General features: G+C 41.9%; 1 protein-coding gene across 1 annotated transcript; it reads right to left on the bottom strand.

The window, feature by feature from the left end:
- Nucleotides 1-1,684: 1,684 nt before the first annotated feature.
- LOC149847427 (ACT domain-containing protein ACR3-like) lies at nt 1,685-22,219 on the bottom strand. The gene is made up of 8 exons (XM_089998418.1): nt 22,088-22,219; nt 19,537-19,648; nt 19,275-19,320; nt 12,770-12,884; nt 11,219-11,286; nt 5,893-6,483; nt 3,482-3,586; nt 1,685-2,089 (listed from the first exon to the last, which is right to left on the bottom strand). The coding sequence occupies exons 2-8, from the start codon at nt 19,605-19,607 to the stop codon at nt 1,760-1,762; spliced, it is 1,326 nt and encodes a 441-aa protein (XP_089854544.1). The 5' UTR covers nt 19,608-19,648; nt 22,088-22,219; the 3' UTR covers nt 1,685-1,759.
- Between the last annotated feature and the right edge of the window lie 254 nt (nt 22,220-22,473).

Genomic DNA, 22,473 nt, shown 5'->3' with positions numbered 1-22,473 from the left:
TTGAATATATTGGGATATATATTCCATATATCATTATACTATTCCTAAACAAAAATAGCATTTCGTGATATTTACATTTTTATTGACAAAATATCATGAAAATATCAGTTATTTTGCTTTGCTGTTTTAGTATTTTTGTTCTTTTTAGTTTTTAATTTATTAATTATGTTAAGATTTCTCCATTAAAAAACATGAGTAAACAAAATTTTCAAAATTTCATATTGTTTGTTAGTTGAGAGATTGCACTTAAGTATCTTTTGTGATGATCAAATAAATAAGGCTTTGCATATCTGGTAAGGGTGTGGACCTAGGGTTTTGTGCCAATGAACTTTTTCGATAGAGAAAGCTGAGGTTAGGCAGACAGACACCTATCTGCCTATTAACTGACATAAAAAAAAACTGCAAATTTACAATGGGGGAGTCCAATCCGGACTCGTGTCCTGCCTCTGGTGATCGATACCCTCCTTCAACATGATAAGCAAAGTGACCACCGTGGGGGTCACCCACGTGGGCAGCAGGGTGGTTACGAGGGTGCTGAGATGAAGGCAGCAGATCAAACCCTACTGGTGCACGGGTGTGTTCATAGCTTTTAGAGGTGGTCTATATATGTCAGGGTGGCCGTGGGGCCCTACCCTGGGTTTTCCTTGATACGGTGAGTGTTCCTCGTTATAAAAAAAAAAACATGATAAGCGAAGTGGTTTAGTGAGTTGCCTGAATTGGGAGAGGTCTATTTTGCTGTTAGATTTTGACATTGTATGTGGCTAGTAAGCTTACATTTCCTTTGACATGGAACACTCTTATTGTGTTTTAACATTTGGTAAACTCATTCTCCTTTATTTGTTTAATATTTTTTCACCGATTGTCTGTCATAAAGCAAAATTTATATTCTAGTTTATGTTTACTTTGTCCATTGATCTAGCAGGCCCAAGAGATAAAAATAAGTTTTAGTGTGATAAGAATAATCTCTACCTCTACTTTTTTTTTTTCGGCGAATTTAATTTTTTGATGAATAGGAATAATCTCTACTTGTTTCTCTTGCAACCTAATTTCACTAGAATGCATCTATTCATGTCGAGGCAGAAATTCCCATAGCCTCCATGTACAAATGCAGTAGTCATCTTATGCAAAAATAAAATCCCTCTTTAGTGTGTGTTTGGATCCATGGGAGTTTGATAGAATGGAAAACCAATTCCATCATAATTCTCTTTTCCCCTCTTATGATGAAAGAATTTTGATAGAATGCGATTCCTTTTCTGCCAAATTCTGTGGATCCAAACACAACCTTATTGTTTGATTAAAGATCACATTATTCTCAGAATCTTGCGGACCATCCTACAGCATCTCCAGTCAACCCTTGGACACATCAACAAATCTTACGGAGAGTTTGTGGATGGCACTAAGACCAGAGTTTAGCAAGTCAGATAGATGGGAGAATAAAGAACTATGAAAATAAAACACAAGTTCCAAGTCGACAGTGGGCTAGGTTGGCCTAAATCAGCCTTCCAGCTATCTATAATGCTGATCTACATAACAATGCACTTACAAAATGAGGTAACATTATCAGTGTTCATTCTTTGTAAAAATACTTTTGATTTGGCTGTAAAAACTCAATAAACATTTTTCCTTTTTTTTTTCAAATTGGTGCTTCATAATGGATCCAAAGTTCAAATATGAGAGAGAGAGCTTTGGTGAACATATATTATATACATTTCACAATAAGAAACACTGTTATATATACATTTCACAATAAGAAGCACCGTTAGTACATAACATTCAATAATCTCTCAAGGAGGCTTCCAAAAGAGAACCTGAATTTAGTTGTTTCCCCAGATTGCTGGGGCTTAGCCAAATCTGGGGCCTTCTTCACATTGAACAACATGTTCTGCCCTATTTCCTTGCGTAGAGATTCAATGGTCTTCATGTCCACTGGGTTCCCTGATGTATCTTGCACATAGAAAACATTGACAGCTTTGCCCTCTCCTGTTGACACCTCAGCTCGCATCACTGACAGCCCGTTCTCACGTAGGACTCGAGTAATTTCCGATAGCAATCCGACTCTGTCCCTAGCACTCAATTCTAGGCTCACACCCTGTGCAAATGGGATGAAAAAAGCCTTTAGTTGTGGAAGCCGCATGAATAATAGTCTTTGAGCTATTCTTGAGTCCTACAAACAATGGTACTTAGCCTGGTTTGGGCACATATATGGAGGAAAATAGAGAGACTATAAAAACAAATCTTGGAGCAACTTCAATCCAAGCCATTTATCCATGCAGTAAATGTTGAGCCAAAACTATATACCATTATAATGAGATGCAGATGCAGATATGGTTTTGATTTTTTGCTACCTAATGTGACATCCAAAATTGACGGATATCTGAATCTGTTTACATGTAAAAAAGTGGATTTTATATGAGCTTTTCACCATCCGAGTCCGAATTTGAATTCAAATCTTTTTAGCCAACATCCGATTTGTCGAATATGGTATTGGACACATCCAATCCGAATCGGAACCGTTTACATCACTAGATCCAGAACAGCTAAATACATGGAGGAGATGGATCTCAACCAGTCAAAATTTGTAAAACTTCCATCCTGGATCTGGCCCATTTGCATCCCTACATGACAAGGGACTTGGGCTCTCTTTGAGAGCTGGCAGGATTGGTAACTATCACCGCCTGTATGTATGTGGATTGAATTGTGTTACATGGACAATAATAAGCAGCCTGAATCTCAATGCTAAGCTAGTCCTCAATATTTAAGGATGTGTTTGGAATTTAGGTTGGTGCCTGTAAAATTGAGTTCACGTGAATATATTAAGGAAAACAAAGAGAAATGCTAAGATTGATCTTAAAACAAAGCTACCAAGAAAAGAAATAGATACAAGAAGCGATGTATGAAGTGAAAACACAGAAGGAAGTGCTAAAAAGTAGTGTGAAGCGGGAAGTAGGATGTGGTTGTAAAGCAACTAAGAAGCACATGAGAAACAAAAATGCACATAGGAAAGAATACAAAGCAGGAGGGAAAGCAAATAAGAAACAGACATAAAAGCAAGTAGAAAGCAATATATAATCAGCACTCAAGCTTGTTATAAAAAAATTAGCATTTTTATTAGAGAAACATATGAGTTGAGGAAGAGATTGGGAAGCGAGGGAAGGAGGAAGCAGGCTTCTCATATTTCAGAGGCGTGTTTCTCAAGGCTTTAACTCATTTGTGGGAGCAAAGATTTTCCCACGTATTAAACGTGTTTTCGAGGAATTGAGCTTCCCCATGTCGCAGAAGTTTCCAGTAACAATAGATATGCCTGCAAGCGTCCAAGCTTATAGGGACGCACTTTGCCTATGGCTGAGTTCAACAACTCCAATGTCTTGGAGATCATGAACTCAGTATCTTTCCACATGATGCTCAAACACAGGCAACCAGATTCTAAGTATTCCAATAAAAAGATTGCTTATTTGTTGTTGAAGTTTGGTAAGCTACTCACATCAGAGACTCTGCGAAGAATGGCAGCCTCGAGACTCTTGATGACACATTTTTTTTCAGTCTCTGTGTCAAGAGTTAAACCATCCTTATGCCGAACATAGTACTCCTGCAAGAAGATAGTAATGAAGAAAAAGAAGCGAGAAAAATGAAGTATGAAAAAACACTTCCACAAACCACATTCCAGGAAAAAGGTTGAATCCGCTCTCACAACTGAGTTGATATCAAAGGCTCTCTGGATCCCTGCTCCAACTGAATTGAGATCAAAGGAGCAGTTAAGTGCCATGGTGATGTGACACTAGCCAATCACATGACAGCATTGCATGGGGCTCACAGCTACATAGTGCAGGCCCCACATGAAATACTGTCATTCGATTGCCTGTATGTCAAATAGCCACGGCATTTAGCCGCTCTCTGGATCCCTGCAACTGAGTTGAGATCAAATTAGTGGCCAAGTGCCATGGCTATATGACACTAGCCAATCACATGACAGCATTGCATAGGGCCCACAGCTACATAGTGCAGGCCCCACATGAAATGCTGTCATGTGATTGCCTGTGTCAAATAGCCATGGCACTTCGCCGCTCTTTGGATCCCTGCTCCTCTCAACTAATCTTTCCACTATTTTGTGGGACATGGGTACACTGTCCCATGTAATTCACAATACTAAATTCTTGATTCTGTCCAATAAGGTTTGGGTTCCACCTACTAAACATGCACCCATGCTTCTAGCCGAGTCTGGACCGCGGCTGACCTGATCCCTGCAATTCTTTTTGCGCTGGGATGGCTTGTCTGGCTTGAGTTTTCCAATCCAAAACTTGGCTGTCTCGCCTGGCAAACTAGCCAAACAAACTGAACAGGGGGTATTTTAGCATAGCTTGTTCTTGTAGTGAGTTGAGCCAAGTTGGAGCTCATGGCCGGCGTGAGTTAAACGATCTAAGCTTGAGTTGACTTGTTTATAATAAAATTCATTTTTTTAGAATTGATATGATTATAATTTAGACTCTATACGTACTGAGCCAAGTTCAAACTGGCTCATTTTACAAAATAAAAAACATTTTTTAAAGCTGCAAGTATTCGGATTTGAACTCTCATTTGCAAGCCAAACACTTGAACCATATGCACTTTATGACATAAAATATATCTTAAACAAATTTAGACTCGTTAACGAGTCCATATGAGCAGAGCCGTTCATGTTTGGCTTGTCAAGCCTATTCCACAAATTCAAGCGAAACTCTTTATGAGCCGAACACGAGCAGCTCCTTCATTCCACAGCCCTGCCCGAGGCCGAGCCTTCTAGCCCTTGGATCTGGACCCAATTAGGCTATGTCCCGCTATGTATTCAACCCAGCTGTCTATATCATTGATAATTTGAGAATATTGTGACTTTGTCAAAGCTGACAAAATATAAAAAAAAGTAGCATCTTCAAAATACATCTATATTTAAAACAATATGGTATTACTACAAAATTATCAGCATTTAATAAATTTATAATTTATGTGTTTTTATATGTTTAAAACAAAATTTTTTAATATATCACCTAACTCTATTAACAGATAGCGTCAAAAAGGTGGACATCTACCTTAAATATTTGATAACTGAGGTGGCTAAATACAGATTTTCCATACATTAGGTGCCTATATGCAAGTTACCCTTTAAAATGACTTCCAAAATTTCCATTTTCACTTTGTTCTCCAGAAAAATTTCAGAAAACGAAAATATTCAAATTGTCAATATATAAAAAAGGAATAAAATCTTAAAAATATATTTAAAAATAAAACAAATGTTTTTCCTGTGATCACATATTCGCCACTTCAGCTAACCTGTGCCGAATGGAAAGCGGATCAAGTCAAAGGTTCCAGGAACCTTTAATCACTAAGATGAGCGACACACCAGGACTCACTCAAAACGTTCATATTTCATATGCATCATGGGTCGTTTATTTTAAAGCGAAGGATGGGGGCAATCTATACAGGCCCTATATGACTTAGGCCTGCAGATTGCAGACCCTGCCCGGTAGTAGTCGGGTCGATCCGGCAGACCTGGGTTAGCCCAACTACTAATCGGGGCCTTTAACAGTGACTGCCCCAGATAAAAGTCGAATGGGCCCGGCTCAGCATGGCCCAACTACTAATCATGACTTTAACTGGGCTGGAATAGACCGGGCGTGGCACCAATCAAAAACCGGGCAGCCCAAACCTGATAAGAGTCATGTTGGGCTTATGTCGGGCCTGGATTCGAGTTGGGCCCGTCCGGCTCTATTGGGCTGGCCTGGCCCGATGGCCACCCTAGTCTGCGAGCTTGGTTATATACTGGTAACTCGCCTGAGCCAAGGCTGGGGTCATATCAGGGTCGGATCCAGACTCAGACCCGACCACTCTACTCACACAATCTGTCGGGTCTTTAGTCGTTACCTGGAGCGCGTAGGGTCCATCCAAGACGACGGATGCATGGAACACCACATAGTTCATAACAGTAAGGGCGTAAACCGTGTCGAACAGCAGCTTCGGCCGATCCATACACTTGACATTGATCACCGAATACCCCTTGTCAGTGCAACTCTCCACCGTGATCCGCGGTCGGAACCAGCTTGGCCCTGCGTCTTCGGACCCATCTCCACCACCTTGCCCGCTGCAGTCCGGGTCATCGGACATCATCTGGTGCAGCCTCCGGTCTGCGTGGGTCAGGTCTGTCGAGACGCTGGTCCAGGCAGGCCCATCCCTGGAACCGAGCACGTTGCGCAGCTGGTCCTCCGTGACTGCAAGCCGGGCCGGGTTGTCGACCCGCTGCGAAGTCGACGCGTCGGTCACATAGATGACGCAGGCTACCCGAGTTTTATGGGTCCAGACCTCTGCAGCCACCACGTTGCAGTGGTTTTGAGCCAGCACGGCCGAAATCTCGGAGAGGAGGCCCGGCCGGTCGTTCCCCATGAGCTCGAAGGCTGTGTACTCGCCCCATAACGATTGCACGCCAAGCGTCTTGAGAGATCCATTCGGTCCAAGTGCCTGCACGGAAAGAGAAAACCCATTAGATGAGCCTCGTTCAGCTTTTCACCATTCTTAATGCAAAGATAATCATGTAGTATTGATATTTTCTTATTAAGTAGCAAGTGATTTTCTAAATTCATCTTAATATTTTTGAAATTAATAAATTTCATTTGAATTTGATATTGGTATACAAACAATTATAATAATCCTTGCGTTCCAAAGTATAGTAATGACTATTATAACTTTATGTTTAGCGAAATTATGATGACAACAAGTTCCTAGGAACCCGTTCGGATTCGGGTTGAACATAGCCAATACCAGTTTCGGGTTAGACATAGCCAATACCAATTCTGACTAATCGGATGGGAAAAAGCTAATACCGATTCTGAAAAAACACATTAACGAGTTTCAAAAGCAAACACAGCAAGCAATCAGACAATTACAAGAAAGCAACAATCAAATAGAACAGAAAGAGTAGAGAAAGAAAGAGAAAATTGAAGGAAAAAAAAATTCAACAACAATCGATTCATTGAACACTGAGAATATACAATAGTACGAAGCACCACATTCTCATTAAAAAAAATGTAAAAGTACAAATATTTAAATATATACAAAAAAGTTATAATCGTGAGCCACACAATCAAAATCGGATATCCCTCCCATCAGATTCAGTCATGAAATCCTTATAACGAATTCGAATACTAAATAGGATGAGATGTTCCTCCTTGCTAGTGTGGTGTCATGCGGGTCATTCAAGACCTCCAACAGTGTGAATGGCTCATCCAATTTTTGATGGGCCTCAACAACATCCAGAGTCAATTACTTCTTATGGCATCTCTACCGAGTATATCCAAAGCATACTCATTGATAATTCAAGAGGAGTGGCAACGTGATCTTCACCTTACGCCATCACATGAACCAACAGTCAATTGAAATAACACCCTTGTCAAGGCCGATACACCAAATACGGAGCAGCCGCGCCCACGGCCAAAGTGCAATCATTGCAGTTGCCTTGGACACCTCAAATCAAAGTGCTACAACCTTCATGGTTTTCCTAACTGACTAAGGGGTTCTCCCAATGCTTGATTCAACAACCAAGCCAACACCTGTGTTTCCAATATAGAACCTGAAAAACCAGTTTCAAGTCAACCCCTCTTAACCCCTCTCAAGAACAATATGATAAAATCATGGCTATTGTCAATCTAGGTAACCAATCGAATCCATCTATGTCCAACCTTGCAGGTAATATTCCCGCATCGTCTGTGTGTCTTTTTGCATCTCAGAGTTGAATTATAGACTCTGGGGCCACCGATCACATTACGAACTCTATATCCACCCTTTCTTCCCCTGAACCTACCTCCTTTTCACCTATCGGTATCCCTGATGAGACGTCCACCCATGCCACCACACAGGAAGTGTATTTCCCTAACACCCACCATCACCTTACACAATGTTCTTTATGTCCCGAACTTCAAATTTAATCTTATTTCCATCAGCAAATTAATGCATGATTTGCAATGTGTTGTCATGTTTGATGCTAATCGTTGTGTTTTTCAAGACCTACACTCTACGAAAATGATTGGAGCAGGTAGGTTGTAAGGAAACCTTTATATCCTTGAGGGCGGTCATAACCATGCTTTAAGTACTGTGTCTCATTCTCTTTGGCATCTTCGTCTTGGACATTTATCTAATTCACGTCTTAAGTCCTTATTAATTCTAATAAAATTAATGACATGCTTTCTTATGATCCTTGTTTTGTTTGCCATATAGCTAAACAAACTCGGTTACCTTTTTCCCATGAGACCATATCTTCCTCCAAGCCTTTCGAGTTAATTCATTGTGATATATGAAGTCCTTATTAAACTCCCTCTATATCTGGGACTCTATTTTTCTTGACAATCGTAGATAATTTTAGCAGATGCATGTGGGTGTATCTCATAAGGTATAAGTCTAAGACCTTCAATATTATCAAAAGTTTTCTTATGTTAATCCACAATCAATTCTAAACCAACCTCTTAAGTATTCGATCCGATAATGGAACCGAGTTCTTTTTCAATGATATGCAAACCTTCCTTACCGATAATGGCATCCAACACCAGAACAACTACGTTGCCACCCCCACAACAAAATGGGGTTGTTGAACGCAAGAATTGTGACTTGTTAAATATCGCTCAGGCCCTCCATTTCCAATCCAATTTACCTCTAAAGTTTTGGGGAAAATGTGTCCTTACCGCCACATATCTTATTAATTGTCTCCCTTCCAAACCATTGATGAAAAAATCTCTGATGAGGCATTATACAAAAAACCGCCTAACTATGCCCATCTTTGTACATTCGGTTGTCTCTGTTATGTTTTCAATATCCATCACAACCATAAATTCGACACACTGGCCCACCAATGCATCTTCGTTGGCTACCCATACATCCAAGTTGGTTATAAAGTCTATGACATCGAATCTTAAAAAATATTTGTTAGCTGCGATGTCAAATTCTATGAAACTGTTTTCCCTTTTCACGACCATCCGACTTCTTCGCTTGACGCCACCAGTGTCATTCCCATACCCATCCTTGACCTTTCAGACTCTGTTCCATAACCACCTCCCGTTGAGCCCTCTACCACCCTCCCACCCACCTCTAGTCCTCTCCTATCGTCGTCTGACAATACTTCCTCTCACCCTCCTCCTCGCTGCTCTGATCACCCTCGTCAATCACCGACTTACCTCAAAGATTATAAATGCTACTCTGCAGCCCCCATGCTCTCGCCAGACGCTTCTTATGATACGACTCCCCACATTCTTCATCCCTTACACCATCATCTTAGCTACCACCATTTCCCCCCTTCTCACCACACTTTCTTAGCCGCTATCACCCACCCTTCCGAACCCAAGAAGTTCTCTCAAGCCATGAAATATCAACATTGGCGGAACACCATGGCCACTGAGATTCACGCCCTTGAGGAGAACTATGCTTGGATGGTGACGACTTTACCTTAAGGTAAGTATCCTGTTGATTGCAAATGGGTCTACAAGATTAAATTTTGGTCTGATGGCTTTATTGAACGCTACAAAGCCCGACTGGTTGCCAAAGCGTATACCCAATTCAAAGGACTCGATTATCATGAGACTTATGCTCCCGTTGCCAAGATGGTCACCGTTCGTTGTCGTCTTTCCATTGCATCTATTCGTCGTTGGCACCTCTTTCAAGTGAACGTCTACAATGCTTTTCTCCATGGCGATCTCTATGAGAAAGTTTACATGCAGCTTCCTCCCGACTTTACTCATCAAGGGGCACATTCGGTTTGTCATCTTCATAAGTCTCTTTACGACCTCAAACAGTCCTTGCAAAACTGGTTTGCCAAGCTCTCCTCTTATTTACAAGATATTGATTTCGTCCAATCCAAGGCCGACTACTCAAAGCCGATTCTCACATTTTGTCTTGATCTATGTAGATGACATCATTATTGGAGGTGACACCCTACCTTAGATCCATGCCTGCAAGGAGAGCATCCATTGGGGATTCTGTCTTAAAGACCTCAATCTTCACAAATATTTCTTGGGCATTGAAGTGGCTCATTCCAAATCCAGCATTTTTCTTTCTCAACACAAGTATGCACTCGACATCCTCAATGACATGGGCTATCTTGGATCTAAACCATGCTCATTTCTCATGGATCAACATTCAAAGTTCAAACACTGATGGTTTGGCCTTAGAAGATCCAAGCATGTTTTGTTGGTGATTGGTAGACTCATCTACCTTACCATTACTCAGCCTAACATCACCTACTCCATGCATCTCTAAGTCAATTCTCCAGCCAACCACGCACTCCGCACATGGACGCTGTCCTCCGCATCTTGCGTTACCTCAAAGGCACCTCGGGTCACATCTTACTAAACAACTCCGGTCCTCTAACCATTGTTGGTTATTCCGACTCTGATTGGGCCTCTTGCCCCATTACTCACCGGTCCACTTTTGGGTATTGCATCATGCTCGACTCGAGCCCCATACATTGGAAGTTTAAGAAACAATCCACTGTCTTCCGCTCTTCTGCCGAGGCTGAATATCGTTCTATGGCTCTCGCTACTTGTGAGCTTCTTTGGATAAAATCTCTTCTCATTGACTTTGACATCTCCTATCCACAACCCATGACCTTGTTTTACGATAATCAAGCAGCTCTACATATTGCAGCCAACCCTGTCTACTATGAATGCACCAAACACATTGAGTCTATTGCCATTTTATTCAGGAGAAAATCTAGCACGGACTCATCACCACTCACTTCGTTCTGACCCACTCTCAACTTGCCGATATTTTCACCAAAGCCTTGGGTAATGCACACTTATCGCTTGTGAAGACCAAGTTAGGCATACTCGATCTGCATGCTCCAACTTGAGGGGGCATATTAGCAGACCGATTCAATGGTTACCGATATTATCGAATAACCCTATTTGAGTTATTGTTTTTTCTGGTATTCTAAAACCATCGAACTCTTCATCAGATCCATTACCAAATGTGGGACTCTGCAGTCTTTTGTTTTATCTGTATCTCTTTATTATATATACCTTGTATCGTTTAGCAGTTTATCTAAGAAAGCAAGAAATAAGATTATCGTTTTCTTCAGCATTATGGTTTTCTCCCTGTTACCGTTTTTTATCTGCTTCTCGTTTTTATCAAAGGTACATCAAGTACCAATTCCACTAAGGTTCATGGCAAAAATAAGATGAGGCAAAGGCAGCCTTAGGTTTTAAACCCTCACCTTTTCTATCTGTTCGATAGTCTTCGAGTTGGTCACTTTGTTCCCCTGTTGGTCCGTAACGTGAAAAACTGCACAATGACAAGGAACACTTTAGTCGGTATATGTCTGTGCCAAGTACGTGCACAGGAACCCAAAATCAAAGTCTTGACCCAATAAAAAACCTGACAAGGTCAACAGAGAACGTGATTAGTGAGGCAGCCCGCAGATTCCTCAAGCATATAACGATGCCAAACGCAGCAGCAACGAATAAAGAAAAAATCAAATCACCGATTTTTTATTTGTAACCATCCTTTTTTTAGTAACCCTAGGCAATAGAAAAAGGATCCTACCTTTGACATAGGATGAGTTCAATCCTATGTGGATCCTAGCAATCCAGCTGAAGTATCTGAACGGCTAGCATCAATCCACATTCAAGTAAAAATATGGACCAATACTAGCAGTTGATTGGACGGCTAAGACTGAATAAGACTGAATATAGGATGAAACCCATCTATGTCAAATGATTGGATCAGTACTCAGCCCGGGAGTACTTTTCACAAGTGAGGATCAGGTCAGAGAGGCCTCTGTGTCCTAGTCCCCTAGATGCCAAGATGGTCGGATGGGTTTAAGCTCCTTACCTATTTCGTGGATGTCATTCAATTTTAGGATGAACGCCATGTAAAGAACCGTTAACGGTTTTAACACTCCTGACTTGACGGTTCGTTCATCTTAAAATACAGTGAACAAGCTCATTGTGAGCTCGTCATTTTAAACCATTCCTGCATAAAAATAAAGAGTGAGGCCCATCCAAGTGATGGGCATCTCATTCGCACAGGTTTTGGGTGCCGTTCATCTTGAGATCAACAGCATCCATAAGTGATCTGACATATTACCGTTAGAGCACACTCTTAACTTGATCCCGTCTCCTACGGCTCCCCCGTACACCCCACTGAGCGCCACGCGACGCTCGGTGGGGACCCAGGAACACGCACTGTAGCTGGGGGAACATATAACCCGCACGCGTCTCCCACGGTCCAAGCATCGACGGAAAGAACCTCATCAATCGACCTAACTTAGCAAGTATGTCCAAAATCGTAGATAATCCAACTGGAGCAGAATAACCTAAGGCTGCCTTTGCATTTGGTAAGGGTGCTCCCTCCAACTTGTTTCCTCCGACTGAATGAACAAGGCTCCGTTTGGAAGCCTTACAATGAGACGAAAACACCATTTACATGTGTTACCAAAATATGATTTCATCCAAGATGGAGTTGCCAAAAACATCCGCTTCTGAATGGTATTGAAATATGGTGTTGGGGTTGCCAACCCCATTCCCAATGCAGCATTTTGGCAATACCACTGCTCCCAAACAGCAGAAAGCACGTCAGCAGTTGGGAAACCACACAAAAAACTTCCCATTCAAGGCTCCCAAACAGAGCTTAAATGGACTTAGCCTAAGATGACTTGCTTTTCCAAGGCGGAAAAAGCTGGTTATAACATCTAACGTGGATTACTTTTTCCACCTATTAACATACTCAAACAAAAAGAAAGCTATTTTGTTTCCCTCTCTCTTACCGTCCATGAGCCATCCGCCATCAGAGCAGATGTAGGCTTTTGAGATGATGAGACCAAGGTCGGTCAGCGCCTGAACCACTTCCAACAGTATGCCAGGCTTGTTGAGGCTGTCAACCTGCATAAAGCCAAAAAAGGGATTCAATCCACCGGAACACGACATTCTTCCTTCTGCCTGAGGCAGTGTAGTGCGGCAAATACAAATGAGTGCAACCTCACCCTGATGCCGTTCATCCATGCGATGAACGACATCCAAAATACCACGGCTGAACTTTGTTGTCAGCCGTTCATTTTGGAAACTCTACGTGTCATTCATCTATGACATCAATGGTTCAGAAATAAAAAACGTAGGACCCATCTAAGAGATGCTAAGTCCAAACATGGTGTTTTGGCTGCCGCTCATTGCATGGGTGAACGACATCAGGGTGACATCTGACGGGCTGGTTACCATCAGTGGTTGCTCTGATCTGATACGCACTCAATACAAATTCATATATCTGCTACTGTAAATTCATAACAAAAAATGGTACATGATCAATCAAACATTCACATCAACACCCCCATCCTTCTTGGCAAATCATTCCTAACAACCCCAAGCCTGTTTGATTTTGACATTATCGCCAAGTGCCAGTTCTGCTGTGAGATCGGGTGGAAGCACAATCACAAATATCGACGACATTTTGAAAATATTGCAATTCCAATTTTATTACAACATTTTCAAAGGTCAATATTATACCAACCAAGTGACATTTTCAAAATGTCACTTAGTTTGAAAATATCACATTTTTATCGTGCTACTAATATGATAAAGGACATTTTTTCAGAAATTTTGAATTATTCATGCTTTTGTTTATATTTATATGCATTTTTTTTATATTTATATTTAGTTTCCTGAGATTTTTCTTAAAAACAAGTTTTTCCAAAACAGCACGATTTTTTCCTCGAAAGCATTTTCAGTCACCGAAACCCCACGCAGCAGGCCGGTTGAACTTTGTATATTTTTGCCACGAATACGAAGTAGCGATGACCATAGTGACAGATCTCACGAGATTTATGAAATTCTCGTGAGAAATTACCTGAAAGTTAAAAACGGCAATTTGTAACGATGTATTAAATTTCTCACGATTTTTTCATCAGAAACATAAATATCGATATTTATGTTTTTATCAGCTATTTATCATAAAAATCACGTGTTTTTTAATTTTATTATTTATTTTCCATTTCTTTGATATTTTTTCCAACGAATGGGAGATTTACAAACAAAAAAAATACTTTTTATGAGTATTTAGCTGCGGAGATTTTGCCATTTTTTTTCTTTTGTCACTATGACCACCGCACATGTTTTATATTTTTTATTATTTATTTATAAAAATTTATTTTCCATTTCTTCGATATTTTTCCCAAAAAATGGGAGATTTACAAAAAAGTAATTTTATGAGTTTTAAGCTGCCGAGATTTTGCCATTTTTTTTCTTGTCACTATGGCGATGACACAACCTGTTCTAATATCAGCTGAAGCTCCCTCGTCTAACAAACGAGTGACGAGGGCCTAAACTGCTTGTTGAGTAGGAGATTAAGCGGTCACAAACTACTATGGACAAAAGCCTCGAAGTGAAAAGCTGAAAAGAAATTTGGGGCCTCGCCGTGCAGAATGTGTTGGCGGAGCCAAAAGTTTAGTAACAAGGCTAGTGGGGCTCTAACACAAGGATACAACAAAGGGTGCTGTTTCAAAAGAGTAATGATACAAAAAGTAATGCATCGGTTGAATAAACAAAGGGTTAGTAGAGCCAGAGAGACGTGCCCAAACGTGAGACCAGTGGGCCCCAGGCTTCAGAAAAGTTGTACTACAAAGTGTTAAACTAGTAATAGGAAACTAGCCTGATGCAACCAACACAAGCGAGTTAGACCTGCAAAATTGGGCATAGTCTTGGCTTTGCCCTAGCGTCCTACCTAGGGGTGGCAATCGGGTCGGGTTGGCGGGTTGGCGGGTCAGCATACCTCAACCCGAACCCGACCCGTTTATTAAACGGGTCAGCTGTGGCAAACACGAACCCGACCTGTTTAATAAACGGGTAACCTGACACGACCCGCCAACCCATTTAATAAATGGGTTGGGTCGGGTAAACGGGTAAATTGCCACCCCTAATCCTACTTAGGCCAGGGCGGTCAAGTATATAGTAAATGAGCTTGCAAGGTTAGGCTCAGTCAGAGGCCTACCAGCGAAGCCAAATCATGGAACAAAAAAAAAATATCCCCAGCTAGCCTCTATAGCAGTAGAAACATGGAACAAATTTTCTTGGGGATAGGACTTGCGGCTGCAAGAGTGTGCAACTTGCAAAAATCCGTCACCATTAACAGTATGGTAGAAATGCAGAACTCTAAGAGGTTCTTCCACGTCGAACCTCATCGTTTCTCTCACATGAGATTCGACGGAAATGGATCCCAACATTTGAAACAAGATGGGTTTCATCATACATTCAATCCTAACCCTCTAAGCTCATTTCCGGCAATGGTGCTGGAGCCATTGGATTGGATGGCTATGATTGAATGTATGATGGAACCATCCTATTTCAAATGATGGGATCCGTGTTCCAATGGGTCAGGGTACGAGCCAAATGAGCCGAGCCTGCCTTGTTTGGGCTCGACTTGTTTTGCTCATTACAAGCTGACTCACTACGAGCATGAGCAAGAGCCTTAGCTGGTTCGTTTGAAAGGAAAATGGAAAATAGTATTTTTGTAAAGAGAAACAATGAAAAGTTAGATTTTGGTTTTCAGAAAATGGCAAGGAAAAAAGTGAACTTCGAAACGATAGTATCTAAGTTATGCCTACCAAGCTGATTTTTAGTTATAGGGTATGTTTGGAAGCGAGAAAGATGTAGAAAAAGTGATGCAAAATGAAAAATCCCTATGGATTTTTTGACCCTTTCAAACAAGAGAGACGTTTTTTGCTGAGAGTTTTTTCTAAAAACTACACTTTTTGATACCAAACATTCCTCCATGGGAGGTGGTAGAGAAATGTTTTCTACCAAAAAATTTTTATTTTTATACTCCCCACCACCACCACTACCCTCTACTATCTCACCAACACCATCCATCTTCCCACCACCACCCTCTTCCTCTCTCTCATTTTTTCACATTTTCTCACTTTGTTTTTCTCATGCTACACAAACAAGCGAAAAACTTTCTTTTGAGTTTTTCTCTCTTCCGCCCATACTATAACTCGCATATTATAAGATACACATATTATTATCGTTAGGAGCCTGTCCCATCCCATGCTATGCTGGGCAAGCCAAGTTGGAGAGGGTGGTGTATGTTTGCCCCCGATGATTCACTGAATCCCACGTCTGTGTTCGGGGCTTTGAATGAGCACCACGTATACAAGCACATGGGGCTCGTATTCCCGTGTATGTTGACATAACTTTGCATCGGACTCTGGTGTTGTTGCAAAGACTTAAGTACCCTTTCTTGTTATTCTTCTCATAAAGTGATGGTTTGAGAAAATGACAAAAATGCCCTTCATTCAAAAAAGAAAAAATAAACCGCACAAACATGTCCTCCATCCAGAAAGTCGAGGATGATGTTGACTCTTCAAAGTCTTCTTCTTTTTTCTCTGTTCAAAAAAAGGACAAACATGTCCTCCATCCAGAAAGTCGAGGATGATGTTGACTCTTTAAAGTCTTCTTCTTTCTCTGTTCAAAAAAAGGACAAACATGTCATTTATCCAGAAAGTCGAGGATGATGTTGACTCTTCAAAGTCTTCTTCTTCTTTCTCCGTAAAACACTGTAAAACCCTCTCTCTCTCTCTAGAGAAGAAATCAAGGGAGGCAAAGAGTTCTTCCTGGAGAAGGCCATGTACATCAACCCTCTCACTCTCTCTCCCTTCTCTTTCTACTTTTGTGCACATCCAACAGACGATCCTACATTGCTCTATCGTCATCTTTTTCTTCTTTCTTCTTCGTAAAACACTGTAAAACCCTCTCTCTCTAGAGAAGAAATCAAGGGAGGTAAAGAGTTCTTCTTGGAGAAGGTCATGAACACCAACCCTCACACTCTCTCTCCCTTCTCTCTCTACTTATGTGCTTGATTTAGAGTTTTTGCCCTTACAAGAGGGGGTCCGGGGGCTCCCCCGGCGCGGATCCTGCTGCACGATCAGCGGCCGGGGGTCCAGGGGGGCCGCCCCTGGCGGGGGGCTCGGGGGGCAGCGCCCTCCGGACCAAATTTTTTTGGGCCTTCTAACAATGATTTGTAGTATTATCGGGCTTTTCTACAGCAATTTGTAGTATTTTCGGGTCACCAACGAAACACTATAGTGATTTGCGAAAGACACTACAAATCGCTATAGCGATTTGTAGTGTCTTCCGTAAGTCGCTATAGCGATTTATAGATTCTTCCGCAAATCGCTATAACGATTTGTAGATTCTTCCGCAAATCGCTATAGCGATTTGAAGTGTCTTCCGCAAATCGCTATAACGATTTGTAGATTCTTCTGCAAATCGCTATAGCGATTTGTAGTGTTATTCAGTAAGCAAATCGCTGTAAATCGCTACCCGAATTAGGACCAACTTGTCAGGGTCATATCTCACTAACCGGAGGTCATATTCCAAATCCGTAAAAAATGGTGTTTTCGTTATTGAGTCTAGTTTATTTCTGTAAATTTTCAGCGATTTCTATTGTCATTGCATTCCCCATTTTAACTTCAACGATACATTACAACCACAATCATCAAAAGAAAGATTGTCCAAGCTAAGAGTCTTGAGAGAGTAGATGAGGGCCTCACCACCCACCGAACAACAAAAAATACAACGACTCAACTTCAAGTGCAGTAAGGACCCAGAGTCGAATAAATTTAGAGGCAGCTCATCAGTAAGGACCCACAACAGTCAATGTGCAGGTCAGTCGGTACTTGATGGAGCAATGTAAGATCTTCTAATGGATGTGCACAGAAGCAGAAATAAAAGGGAGAGAGTGAGTGAGAGGGTTGATGAGCCCCCGGACCCCCCTCCTGTAAGGGCAAAAGGCCATGAACACGCTGGGAGGAGCCCTCAGACCCCCCTTCTGTAAGGGTAAAAACTCTGAATCAGACTCCACTCCTCTTCAAGTTGAATGATGCTACCCACACTGGGAGGAGCTCTCAAACCTTCCTTTCTGTAAGGGTAAAAACTCTAAATCAGACTCCACAACTCTTCAAGTTGAATGATGCTACCCACACTGGAAGGAGCCCCAGACCCCTCTCCTGTAAGGGTAAAAGCTCTGAATCAGGATCTACAACTCATTTAGTTGAATGATGTTACTCACGCTAGGATGAGCCCCCAAACCATCCTCCTGTAAGGGTAAAAACTATGAATCAGGCTCCACAACAATCAATGAGCAGATCAGTCGGTGCTTGATGGAGCAATGTACGATCTTCTAATGAATGTGCACAGAAGCAGAAATAGAAGAGAGGGAGAGAGAGAGAGTGAGAGGGTTGATGTTCATGGCCTCCTCCAGGGGAGATTTCTTTCTCGAATAATCCTGCAGTGCAGATACTGGGTCTTAAATAATCATCTTCAGGACACTTAAGTCTTTACAACCACTCATTTTCAAGAATCGTCATTTTTTTTGCACCAATGGAGGAAAGGGTACTTAAGTCTTTGCAATCGCATCAAACTCCAACGTTAATTAATGCTGACAAACATGGGGATACGAGACGCACATGCTTACATATGTGGTTCTATTTGGGACCCCGAACATGAGATGTAGCTAACTGCCCTGTTCGGGGGGGAGGGGGGACATATAACCTGCTTTGGCCAAGTTGAGTCAAACACCCATTGGTCGAGCTCGGCCACATGATGTGACGAGCTCATATTTAGCTGAGTACGAACTTATGTAAGCAGCTTTATACCAGCCCTAGGTCCGCACATTAGGTACCATCTGATCTGAGACCTCCAAGCTAACGCTACAAACTACATCCATGGTACCCAAGCCCGGTTGTGACCGTTGTCTTAATACACCCAAATTTCCTTGGAGCACAACTAGCACAAGAAACTAACCAAACAACTCATAGCTCCATGGTCGTAAAACAGGGTCGCCTAAGCCAAGCACGAGCTAGCTCGTGAAGGTGTCCAAACTGGAGTCAAGGGGGTGCTTGGATCAGGTAGGTTCACTCAAGGATTGACTCTCTCTCTCTCTCTCTCACGCACACACACACACAGAAGGGCCAAGTGTTGACTGCTTTTATATTAGCATTACCCCCCTTAAGCTTTTAAACATTAAGAACGCAAAAAATAAGAGCCACACGCACCACTAGCTTGAGCTCGAGCGCGACTTGGGTCTGAACTTAAACAAGCAGAGTAGCGCAAAGGAAGACACGTTCAGCGATATCTTAGAATTGGGTAATCCGATTCTTCAACGAATATGTACTTTTTTAGGTCAGCACAATGGTCGGTCCGCTCTTTCTGGTGTGATTTCGTCTCTATATTATCTCATCAAATTCTAAAAAGGAAGAAGGCCATGTGGGTGTAGGAGATTACCTTCACTAGCGTGCAATCACTGCAAGTGTTGTTGTCAATGGATACCCTGCAAATTGATAAAGATAAGCAAGATCCACAGCCAAATTTGAGAGAGAGAGAGAGAGAGAGAGAGACGACTGACTCAAAAGATGACTAGGTCTATTGCTGGTAAAAAAGAATATAACATAAAAATGTGCTCAAAACATTTATGTTTTTATCGAACATGAATTTTAAACCTTCTTTTCAGAGGAGAGAGATTGCTGATGCTTTAGAAAAGGTTTACCTTGGGGGGTTCATTCTCTGGTTCATTGTCTCGTACTCGGGGTCGAAGTAAGGCCACCGGATGCTCCCCATGGATGCGCCCTCTTTCTTTTCTCCGCTTTTTCTCCAAGCTACTGCTGCATGTGAGGCGTGAAGGCTTGTAAGGAACCCATAACACCAGTGAAAGAGCAACAAAAAGCCAAAATCGATCCCCCCGCCGTGAATAATCCCCAACCAATATTCTCCAAGTGGACAATATACGGATATGAACGAATGTGGCCCTTGGTTTTACGACAGTTAGCAAGATAGCCCATGGTTCCGCCGACTCAGGTTGGCTGAGCACCATTCGGATCTTCTGGACTTACCCAGAATGACCCGGTCCAGCGCTTGATTAGACCCCAGTGACAAAGCTGGGAAGTGTTTGTGAATCACATAAAAAGGGCAGTTTCCTAGAAGAAGACCCCTTTCTGCGGTTCCCATGTGATGCTGTGAGAACACTTTCCCCAGAAAAAAAAAAGGCCCAGAGAAGATGGAGGGTGGTTAGGGCTTCGCTACCCACGGAAGAGGTTGCCGTGCGAGTTCCACATGGAGAGTCCTTCCATGACACACGAACGGACCCTAATTCCAGCCAGATATGTCACATGGACACGGTCAAAAGGACACGAGAGACACGCCACTTTGTGTAATTTTTTTTATTAAAAATAGTGTAAAAGGGACACGACACAAGGGCACGTTTAAGCTAGCTAGTCCAATAGTCAAAACAAACTAAAAAACAACCAAGATTAGATTTCGAGCGCATGCCTACGGCTTTGGTCTACGTGAGAAACTTCAGAAAATTGTCAACGGCTACCAAAAACCAAAATGACACATGGTGGAGAGCCATGAATAACATTAAATAAACCAAAGCGACGACAGAGTTTGGAAAATATAACTAGAGGGGAATCCTTGGAACCGACAACAGCACTATACACGTCATTTTTAGCAATACAAGCGATCTTCAAGAAGAAAGTCGCTGTTAACGTCATTAACGTCATTTAGTAACAGACAACTTGTCGGAGAGAGAGAGTATAATGATGAAAATTATAGACTAAGAGACGGAGAGATGTTTAGGCGTCTCTAGGCATAAAGATTGATCATGGAAGAGGCATCCTTCATCCTGCTATACGGGGGGAAATGAACAAAACTATATCGCAAGGATGATTCCTAAAACTCCAACAAATAATTCTTCCTTTGTAATGATACACGAATCATGAAGAAGAAGAGATCGAAGCGCACAGTGATTCGTTCGAAGCGCAAAAGGAACGGAGAGATCCAGAGCCCCCCTCCGCGGCCGTTTCGATCGGCTTGATTTCGTCGGGTCGGAGAGGGTACGAACGCAACTTCTTTTCGGGAGAGCGCCGTTCTAGAGAGACGTGAAGAGATGGTGTGCGTTTGGCTTGTTGTGAAATTCGTGAACAAATCGGTTTCTCCATATACGGGAGGTGAAACTCATATATACTGAAATATTTTGAAGCGGAAAAACAGCATGCGAACAGAGGATTTCCTGAAATTGATCAAGAAATTGGGGATATTATAAAGAAAGGGACCGAGGAGCCAAAAAGATCCACTTTCCGATCTGGAAGCGTATTTGCTAAAAATTTGCATATATTTCTTTTAGGGATGGGTAGATTTGCAAAAGATCCTCTGGAACTCAAAGGAAATCGTAATTTTTTTTAAGGAAGCGGAACATCAAAGATTTGAACGAGAATCCGAAGAAATGGAAGTGAAAGCTGCGTGATTACGACAAAATAACAAAAAACAGAGCAAGCAATGGGGAAGCTGCTGAGTTTACAGAGAAAAGAACGATACGAGAATAAGAACTTCACCAGAACACAACGACGAAAGCAAAACTGCGAGAGAAGTCTACTCCAACACACGGACCGAGAATCAAACTGCAAACACGAGGAGACGTAGGAAATATTGAAGGAATACACGTATTCCAAGAAAATCAACAACAAAACCAAGGAAAAGGCAGATAAAAACACATCTTACGACAAAAATGGGGGAACAAAAGGGAAAACCGGAGGAAAACAGCTTCGATAGCAACGAAACTACAGCACGCACAGAACTCAACGATTTCACAACAAAAAAGGGGAAAAACAAAAAGCGAAAACCACGAATTTCCAGAAAGCTAGGGAAAAGCAGAAATTGAGAGCAAAATCAGTAAGATCTCGAAGGAAAATGAAGAACGCTCACGACTCAACAGAATTCACAACAAACACGAGAAAAAGAAGCAAGTAAAATCTCCAGCTCTCCAAGAAAAACGTGAGAAAACGAAAAATCAGGAACTCACAACAAAAATGGGGAAAATAAGAAAGAAAATCCTCCAAAACTCTTAACAACTGATCCTGAAAAGACGAAAGATCGAAAAAGCCGAAAACTCAATGAAGTTCACTACGAAAAAAGGGCAAAAGAAGCAAGAAAGAGCTCCATATCTCCACAAAAATCCCGAGAGAACTAGAAATCGAAAGCAAGATCGCACGGATAAAAACTAAAACCAGAAAATGCCGGAAAAAAGAAGCGAAAATACAGACCTCCTCTTCTTCGGCGCTACTCCACCGGCGGGGCCACGGAACTTTTGTTGAAGGACGACACGAAAAGAGACGAGACGCCACAAGAGGCAGAGACGAGACCGAAGAAATGACGGCAAAGAAGAAAACGGAGAGAGAGAGAGACTAGTGAAGTCATCCGCAGACTCCTTCCGACGTCGTCTCTCTCTCTCTCTCTCTCTCTCTCTCTCTCTCTCTCTCACGTAGACATAGTTGGGGCAGGGGCAGAGAGGAATGACCTAATTGCCCTTGATAAATACAGAATTGCAACGGAAACATAAGCGTTTCTGGTTTTTTATAAGAGGAATGGTCATACGAGGCATGCGCCCATATATATATATTGGATCTGGACCACAGTGACAAAAGTTAAA

This window comes from Nuphar pumila, chromosome 2, assembly GCF_984573655.1.
Source record: "Nuphar pumila chromosome 2, dmNupPumi1.hap1.1, whole genome shotgun sequence".
Lineage (NCBI taxonomy): Eukaryota > Viridiplantae > Streptophyta > Magnoliopsida > Nymphaeales > Nymphaeaceae > Nuphar > Nuphar pumila.
This window is presented reverse-complemented; position numbering and strand designations above follow the sequence as displayed.

Coding starts and splice junctions, on each gene's coding strand:
- LOC149847427 (XM_089998418.1), bottom strand. CDS start 19,607: ATGGGGAGCATCCGGTGGCCTTACTTCGACCCCGAGTACGAGACAATG. Junction 19,321..19,536: donor CAGAGAATGAACCCCCCAAG/GTAAACCTTTTC, acceptor ATCAATTTGCAG/GGTATCCATTGACAACAACA. Junction 2,090..3,481: donor TTCTTCGCAGAGTCTCTGAT/GTGAGTAGCTTA, acceptor CCATTTGCACAG/GGTGTGAGCCTAGAATTGAG.